Source organism: Frankliniella occidentalis, unplaced genomic scaffold (genome assembly GCF_000697945.3).
Source record: "Frankliniella occidentalis isolate FOCC.00 unplaced genomic scaffold, Focc_3.1 Scaffold112, whole genome shotgun sequence".
Taxonomy (NCBI): Eukaryota; Metazoa; Arthropoda; class Insecta; order Thysanoptera; family Thripidae; genus Frankliniella; species Frankliniella occidentalis.
The window spans coordinates 525,044-534,498 of record NW_026267240.1 but is presented as its reverse complement, the minus strand read 5'-3'; the positions used below and the strand labels follow the sequence as shown (position 1 = coordinate 534,498).

Sequence of the window (9,455 nt, the reverse complement as noted above, 5' to 3'; positions counted from 1 at the left end):
AGCGCGACCCTCCGCGAACCGATAGCGTACCGAAAGCGTACCAAAAGCAAACAAATCTTTTTGCGTCGGGATCCTTTGCGCAACCACAAAAACTTGTACAGCGCATCTCCATATTCCGGCCGTTTCTCAGCGGCGGCGACACGGAGCCTACGACACCCGAAGGCGCTACAGTGGCGCCGCCGAGCGCGAGGCGTGATCACTTGTGCCGACATTGTCGCTAATAGCGAGAGCCACTCTGACTGAGGTGTTTGCTCTCGGCGGCTTACTGGCGACGCGGCGAGTGTGACGAGGCGCAACTTCAGCGTATCAACTCGTACTGATGAATATTCAGCGCCTCACACACGCACACACTGTATGCGCTTTTAAAGGTAAACTTAGTGAAGCGGAGTTTCCACGCTGAGACAGGCCAAAAACTTTTAGGCCCCTTTTCCACACCGTCCCACACCCGCCCTTTCTGCCCGCCCATGTGTCGAAGAGACCCTGCTCTGACATCAGACATGATTGCTGTTTCTGTGTTACCGTCGTGAAGATAGTGTTTTTTTTGGGGTTTTTTTTTGTGGGCTTAGTGATTTAAGTCAGAGAAACTCATTCGCAGAATGAAACAGAAATATATTGTTAATATATGCCCGTGTTTCAATTACCCACCATTACAGTAAAGGATTTTCATGATCAACAGACATAATTTCTCAAATGATTACATTATTCTATGTACAGGGAACAATACATACATATTATTACATTAAAGAACAGGCTATGAAGACATTTTCGCTTAAGTATGTATACATTAAACCATCGCCTTATACAAATTTCCCACAAATGTACATAGACACAAGACTCGTATGTATAGTTAAACTTTATACAGGTTCGTTGTGTTATTTACACGGTAACGCCTATGCATGGTCAATCAACAGGACATGTAAAATATCGCCCATAACTCTCAAACTCTAGAGAACAGAGTTGCGTGAGTATACCAATTTCCTATCGAGAGTGTAGTAATAGACTCTATAAATTTCAACAAAAACTGAGTTAAGGCTAATACTCTTTCTTATTTTGATGATGCGGGAAGTTTTTGAGTGTCTAGGTCAACATTCTTCCATTTGCTTATTTAGTTAAGAGGACAACAGCACCTTATTACAGTTTGGTGTCAGTAAAACTCCTAAAGTACTATAAACAACACTTCTTCAGCTTTGGCAAGACACCTTCCCATTTTTTTTATCTGATTCGAGAGAATAGCGGCATTATGTTCATAAAAATAAAGTATATATGTATATATATTATATGTGTATGCTCGTAAGGGCATCTTGACTGGCTATGTGCAAACCAGTTGCACAAGTTAAGCGGGCTGGAAAGAATGCTTTTTAATAGAATTTAACAAGAATTTTGTGAAGATTGCGTTGGTCCCCAAGAGGCACCTCATGCTTTGGTCTGCGGAGAGCCGGGTCGAGGCGTGGGGCTCAGAGCCCTCGGCCCGGCAGTTCGAAGACTGTCTGTAGCTCCAAGTAACGGGCTGGGAGGGTTCCTCCAATCCCAGCACCCCCCTCTGTGCTCGCCGTGCAAAGCAAGCATGGAATTATTCCTTCAAAGCGCTCTTAGCTTTTCAGTCACAGGTCGGAAATTCAGTGGATGGACGCTTATGTTTACGCGTCGCGCTCAACGCACTCTGAGCTCCCTTACAATCAAAAATGGCGACGTCCATTCTGAGTCACTCGGGTTAATAGTGGCAGTAAAAAAATGCAAATTTACTGTTTTTCTGAGGCAGAAATGGCCATTTTTAAGGGCAGTGAAATAAAGCGAAGAGAAATGACAACCTGAAACTGTCGACGCGTTGAGGATTAAAAGAACGGCTTTGAACATGACATAAATAATACTGTGTGCTATTAGTCAGTTTTGCAAGAAAGAGAGGGATAGAGTTTCGATGGCACTTACTACTGTTTCGAGAACTATATGAACTCTTAGTTCAAGGAAAGGCGTCCGAAACCGGACGGAATTTCGAAATAAGCAGGAAGCAGTTCAATAATTCAACAATAAATTCTCCACACTTTAAACATAATGTTACAACATTGTGAGCAGAAAAAATATAGTTAGAGGAACAGTCTTCTATATTTTAAGTAGGATCACAAGATGACTTCGCCTCCAGCACTTGCGCGTATCTATTCAAGGAAAAACACGGCAACCCAATCTCTTCAGAAGACAAAGTGATCACAACCTAAATTATAAATAAGAAGTACTTGCACGAAAAGGAGAAGTGGAACACAAAATAGTTATTGTCGCGCAGACAGTTTGGCTGCGAATAAAGCTGTCAACTGAAGTCTCTGTTAACTCCAATTCTCAAAATTTTTCTGAAATACAAACAAGAAATCTTTAGGTTTCTTTGGCTTCCTCTCTCTATATGTACAATATTTACATTTACAATAAATTATTCGTAATTATATGTATGTTATTTACAGCTACGATTTTAGCACCATTGGGTTCGTTGCAAACCTTTGACAATAAAGATTGATGCCTACAATATGGTCAAAAACAGGCAGACTGGTAAGCAGGCCAAGTCTGCACTAAATAAAATTCATCTAAAAAGAAAACTCTAAAGCACTATATATCTCCCTAAAATACTTTGTTTCCAAAGCAGTGTCCTCTAGGAATCGAAGTTACCTTAAATTGTCATACCTTAAACCCGCTAGGGCCAAGAGATGACTTACACGAAGAATTTATAAATACCAGACAGTGACTAATCATGTGCCTCCCTATATGCTTGAGCGAAGACGAGGTACTTGGTCTATAGAAGAATTTAATTGAGTGTGGTATCCACTAAAAAGAACTGAGATAGAAACGTTTAGGCAACGTTTATGGGTAGGGGTTTATATAAAAAACGAAAAATGACAAATTCGTTTAAGATTTTTCCATTTTACATCGTACTTCTTAGAATCTCTTGTTTCACCCTGTCCCCTAGATCATTTGATAAGTACCCGTTTTAGATTACATTTTTGATTGTACAGGCAACGCAATGGTGGCCGGAAGGAACTATAGAAACGTTAGGAATTTTTGCGAATTTCTTGTCACACCATAAAGTTTAATTTTAAGAAACAGAGCAAAACTGGACGATCTGGCGACAAAGCATAGTGGATACTACTGAAAGGAATATAGAGGCATGCAAGTTGAGGCCCGAATTACGTTCTCTTTTGATATTTTCAGCATTGACTGACTCACACCTAAAAGGGCACAATGGCCCAAGAGAGCATAACGAATAAGTACTTTAATTTGAAATATTAAACGCAATTGTGACTATTTAGGTGAAAGCAGAGCATCAATGCAAAAAAATAGATCCAAGCAAATTCGCAGGTGCGACCTACATTAAACTACGCAGAACAAATAATGAAAGTAGACATATAACTAATATGAATATACAATAATATAGGTTGATTTCAAAAAAATTATCACAGTTTAACAAATGTAATTGAAAATTTGAGGTTGATAAAAATGTTGATTTAAATTTCTGGTACCGGCCCACGAACGTCTTACAGAGCTTGTACCGTACAAAATACATATCTACAATCGTCACCTTAAACAGTACGATTTAAGTCCAGATTGTTAGAACATTTCGCCTCGAAAAATACTTCTTGGCTTCGTTTTGCAAACTTCGACAATATTCTAGGTAAAACAATCGAATGGTCAAGTAATGACTGCCAGTGTACCACCGCCGATCAAAAAGGCAACTGCGCACGTGTTAAAGGTAGAGGAACAAAACCTCCTAAAAACCAAGGTTAGGTAAACAAGCTCCAATACAATACTTAATTTTTTTTAAAAAACAAATGCTCAATAGCCATGAATATGAACTTTTATGCTAGATAAACACAAAATGCAAAACGCCATTGCAGTCTCACAAAAGATAAAACTCAATCTAAAATAAGGACACTGACAGTCACTCTTACAGTTTGCTTTTAGTCCTTAGTCTTGAAGCATGAAGGGCATAACTATTCGTTAAATTGTGAAAATACGCTCCAGATATGTTATTTCACGGTTATTGCTTAGGAAATGATGGCCTGAACAAGTGCGATAGCTATTTAATCTCTCTTCCCAAGAGTACTGAAACTTTGTTTAAAAAATGTGCCCTAATGGTTAGTCATTCATAGACTTAAAAATCAAGGACGAGCACATCGTAACTCTGCAAGAAAGCGACAAGTTCAAGATGGTAACAGCATATCTCACAACAAATATTATGCGAAATATATGCCCCTGGAACCAGACATAATGTATTTCAAGCAATTATACTAAACACAAAACGTTAAAAAAACATTATTTAAAAATCCAATTTTTACAAAACAATTATTTAGAATGACGTAGTACGAAATACATTCATCGCATATGCAATTCCTATCAAAACAGGACACAATGTATTTCGAAATGCTTGAAAAGACATTCGTCTTTAATCAAGATATTGCTAGAGACACGCTGTCTGGTCCCGCTTAACACATACTCATTCATTCTGAATGACTAACATAAGAAATGTAGAGAGAAAACAACGAGTTCACGGGAAGTCAGGCAGTATATATTGTTATTATATTCCTAATCTTATGAATTAAACCTCTACATTTTATTTCTGAAAATTGTTTAAAAGGTCCGTGTCTTCTTAGCACAAAATATGTCGAAGAAAGTGGAAGCCGCTCCTGTTCACTGAATCGAACCCCTTAGCAAAACACTAAGTCCATAACACAAAGCACACGCACAGGCTGCTAAGTCATGTTGCGCTTTCACACACACTGCTGCCGCGAGACCACCGCCGTCGCACGTCCGTAAATATGAACACGTAAAACACCGCAGATGATAAGCGTAAAACATTGCGGGCCCACCCAAAAATCAGCCTCTATTGGGCCCCCAAAAAGAAATGAGGGTTAAAGAAAAGAACAGATTTGTATATTTTGGAAACAAAAATAAAAGGGTTGACTGAAAATTATTGCTGATGGGTGTACGGATCCCAGGCGGGCACCAAAGCTCACGACGGGCAGAGTGACGAGACCCTCGCCGCCGGCCTGGGACTAGGCTGCGGATGTCACCGGTCGTGGTCAGTGCGGGCGGGCCTGCTGGCGGCGGGCCTGCTCGCCGGCCAGGCACCGCAACAGCAGAGCGGCGCCAAACATCATTTGAACAGGATGCGGCGAAACGCACGCCGGAAGTCCTTGTTGAACACGGTGTAGATGACGGGGTTGAGCACCGAGTTCATGTAGCCCAGCCAGAAGGCGATGGAGAAGGCCTTCTCCGGGACGTAGCAGAAGGAGCAGAGGGGCGTGAGGATGTAGAGCAGGAAGAAGGGCAGCCAGCACGCAATGAACGAGCCCATGATGAGCCCCAGGATGAGCGTGGCCCGCTTCTCCTTCTTGCGCGCCAGCCGCCGCTTCTCCCGCTCCGGGTCGCGCTTGATCGGCCGCGGCGACTGCACCACCTCCACGACGGCCTGCTGTCCGCCCGGGATGCGGCCCATGTCGATGATCTCCCGCTTCGTCTTGGAGGTGGTGCGCCGGCCGAAGATGGGCTGACAGAGGCGCAGTTTTAGGGGTTTGACGACGGCGCAGCGAGACACGACCCCCGAGTCAGACGACGAGGGGTCGAACTCGCTCACCATGTCCGTGTCGATACCGACGGACGGCTGCCGCATGCGCTGCATGGCGGCCGCCTGCTGCGCCAGCTCGCCGTTGACGGACATGACGGAGCCCCGGTGCTGCGAGGCACCCAGCGCCGGGGCCGCGGCCACAGGCGTCAGGAGCACGGGGCGGGCCGCCTGCCCCGTGCCCACCACCTTGAGCGTGTCCTTTGGCGCGTCCAGGTACGGCCCGGAGGCGTCCTGCGGAAAGACAGAACAGCCCCGGCGTTACATCGCTTCCCGTTAGCATGGCGGGGTGGGAAATGCCAATTTACGGGCGGCTGGAAGCCGCGCCGTCCGAGGCCGGTCCACGGAACCCTTCCTTTAAGTGACGCGCACCCCCAAAAACCCAATACCAATTCAGTACAAACAGCTCGGGCGCTTAAATGGATCTCGGAGCCCGGAGAAAGACTGGAGGCGTGGGGGGGATAAAAAGAAGAAAATCCCCTGCACATTTTTCGGAACGCACTAAGAAGTAAGGAGGAAAGTGGGGTAAACAAAAAAAGGAAGAAAGTTTCGGGAGTTCATTTTGACTAGCAAGTTGATGGCGCACCCACCCCCTCTCTCCCTCCCTGCTCTCATTTCCTTGAGGGAGCTTTCTCGGAGCAGCATCAATGAGACAAAAGAGGCAAATTACGAAAACGTGTTAGCGTCGATCTGCATTTGAAAGCGCCCACTCACTCCCCCTCAGTGTTGTGTTTCTATTGGTCGCTGAAAACGTGGCAGCACGGCCAACATTTTAATGCGACTGTGGGGGTATAAAAAGAAGTAAGGATGGTGGTCAGTTTAGGACAACTTCTCTCGCAGGTGTGCAACTGACAAAGTACCGCAGAGTACAAAGACGTTCCCCATCCCTATGGAATTACAAACCCTAACTGTCGGCACCACAAAGGCACCCGCCACTCACCTGGGACTGTTCCGCGTTGTCGCTCGTGCTGATGTCGCTGGCAAAGTCGCAGGTGATGTTGGGTATCACCGGGGGCGTCTCCACAGTGACCGAAGTTTGAATGCAGCCAGGACCACCCCCTGGGCCGCCCCCCGAGCCCCCCGCCCCGGGGCCGCCTCCGTTGGAGCCAGCGCCGCCGCCGGCCCTCGCCGGGGACGTGCTGCACACAGACAAGCACCCGCACCTTCAATACAGCGGATGAGATGGGCGAAGCAAGGCACGCTGCTCGCGCGGGTGCGGTGCCCGCCGGGACCGCGTCCACTCACCTGAAGCTGGTCACTTGCTTGTCGGAGTTGGCCTGCCGGGGAGAGTGGTGGTGGTCCTGCTGCCTGCTGTTCTTCTGGTTCTGTGGGTTCTTCCTGATGCCTCTGCGCGCGCGCGCCTTGGCCGCGTAGTAAATCCGGATGTACACGAACACCATGATGCAGGACGGGATGAAGAAGGAGCCGAGCGCCGAGTACAGCACGTAGCCCAGGTCCTCGCTCAGCTGAAATATAGAAACCGAGAGGCATATTTTCCATTAGCGGCGTCGAAAAAGAAAAGTGGCCACGTCAGACCGGGCCAGAGGTTGCCCCCCGCCGCGCCGCGCGTCGCACGTGAGGTGGCGGCGACCCCCGCCAGGGAGAAAGAACGCGGCCTCTTTGATGCCCACGGCATTTCGCCGTGTTTTTTGAGCTTAATAGCCAATTACAACTTTCTTCACTTTAAGACGTCTGTATAATCCCAGCCTGCTTTTCCGAGCCATTTCCTCCAGGAGCCTCTAATGGCTCAATGGGCGCGGCCAAAACAGGGCAGAACGAGCGAGAAGAAAGGAAACACGCGCGTGCCCCCAAAATTACGATTTGTAGCCTTCAAAAGTCTCCCGCCCGCACCGCGCCGCGTGACTGCACGACGCCCCACTCTCCCCTCGCTTAATACGAAAACAAAATAAAGCGAGGGGTCTGGGTAGTGGTGGGGGGAACGAGAGAAAGAGAGAGAAAGAGAAGGGGGCGGCCTCCGAGGTGAAACCGACCTCCTAACCTCCGGGGAAGGGAGCTTGGCTCCCAACTCGGTAGCGGCGAGGAGTGGGAAGCAGCAGCAGCAGCAGCAGCAGCAGCAGCAGCGGCAGCAGCGGGCCGCTTAGCCAAGTGAAAGGGAAATAGATGAGCTTCCGCCAGCTTCCGCGCGCGCCGCTGGCCGCCTAGCCGCGCAGCGCCGCAAACCATTTGGCTGGAGGCCTACTCAACACACACAACAACAACAACGGCGACGAGCGATGAAAGTTTAAGCGGCCGAGGGGACAAAACGATCGGGGCGTGGCAGGGCGGGGCGGGGCGGGTCGCGGCCGCGGGAAACTTATCCCCGCTGCTGGCGCGGCTGCCGGCTGGATAACTTGCAGTGCAAGCAGAGCAAGGGACCTTTATCACACCATTCACTACCAGAACCACGGAGCTGCGCGTGGTATTTCAGTGGCCCCCTGCGCCGCCATAAGCCGCCCGTCCGAGCACGCAGTTCTCCTCGCGTTGCAGAGCAACTGACTGCAGCGAGCGACATGGTAGTGCACGAGAAGCATTTATTTCGTCCGCCCAACTCGACATACAGACACCTCTTTTTCCCTTCTCTTTTTATTTACGAGCTGCCGCAAGAGAGCATCGCTCTCACTTGGCTTTCATCCTCAGCCCATTACGGATGTACCAAGCGTCTGTGCCAGAGTCTCTCCGTGTCCCCTGGAGCATGGCCTGCGCACCGTGGACCCCTCCCCCCTCCCCCCTCCCCATTCCCAGTTCCGTCCTCTCCATCCCTATTCCCCCTCCACAGCCTTCTAATTTTCCCCGGAGCACCACCACCGCTTTCCCCGCCCACGACTTCCCCCCCACCAGCCACCATGCGCGCGTGAAACCATGAAAACTCTCTTCTCAAAGGAACTTTAACTCTTGCCAAGAGTAGGCGACGATAAATACAGTTTTCAGGACCTCAAAAGGAACTTTGGCACATGGAGCAGCATCTCCTGCGGCAGCTGGCGGGCCTTGTCTCGCAGCCGCGTCGTCTCCTCAGCAGCTGGCCAGACACACGGACAGATAGACAGACGGGAGCGCAGGCCGACAGATGAATGGATGGGGGGAGGTTTGTCCGGGGCAGGACCTCCACCTCAAGCGAATGACGAGTCCGACTCTGACGCTGCGAATATCGACAAGCAAGATCAATCAAGCGCCGGCTCTAGCCTTACGTCTTCCGTTTGGTCCGACCTCCGCAGAGCTACTTGTCGAAAACATTAACTTGTTTTATTTTGTTTTGAATACTTGCGACACCTTTTCGACATCAAAAGTCACTTTTTTTTTCTAGTTCATTTTTGTTCTGAAGAAATATTCCCACAGAATACGTGACTAGATTTTAGTCGTAGTACTCTTCGGAGGTGTCACTTTCCGCGAGAAAAACTAGTTACACCAGTTCAATAATGGTTGGGAGAGTTTATGTAAGAGAGAGATAGAGAGAGAGGGGCAAGGTGGGGCGTGAGGGGTCTGAGGGTATGTCAGCTGTACCTAAATAAACCATGGCGCTGGATGATGGCGGGGCAATCTTGGAGGAGACATGCAGCGGCTACATAATTAATCCCCCCCGAGATGCTCGACTCGAGCAGGCTGGATATACAGTCGCGCGAACCACAGCAGGGCGCCCTGCGAGCAGCAGGCTGCCGGGCAGCGCGCGGTTCGCCGCCCCTCCTAACGCCCAGCAGCGCGGCTATAGGTCCGGTGGCGGTGACAGTTTGGCAAGTTTGGCGTCGCAGCAGTGAGGCGATGAGAGGGGAGAGGACAGACAAGTGCCCTGATGACTGTTGGAATTGGCCACCTTTGAGCGATTATGGAGGGGGACAGCAGGGGGAGGGAGTTGGTGCGGCGG

The 9,455-nt window shown here is 48.8% G+C and overlaps 1 protein-coding gene across 2 annotated transcripts in view; it reads right to left on the bottom strand.

The window, feature by feature from the left end:
• Window positions 1-588: 588 nt before the first annotated feature.
• Window positions 589-9,455, bottom strand: part of LOC113208320 (alpha-2B adrenergic receptor-like) — a 259,720-nt gene continuing 250,853 nt past the window's right edge. The window contains exons 3-5 of one of the 2 annotated variants that reach the window (XM_052270145.1): window positions 6,845-7,065; window positions 6,540-6,762; window positions 589-5,833 (exon numbers count right to left, since the gene is read on the bottom strand). In XM_052270145.1, coding sequence (XP_052126105.1) covers window positions 5,132-5,833; window positions 6,540-6,762; window positions 6,845-6,999 — 1,080 coding nt within the window. In that variant the 5' untranslated portion in view covers window positions 7,000-7,065 and the 3' untranslated portion in view covers window positions 589-5,131. The remainder of the gene's footprint in view (window positions 5,834-6,539; window positions 6,763-6,844; window positions 7,066-9,455) is intronic. The other variant, XM_052270146.1, reaches the window with a different exon arrangement.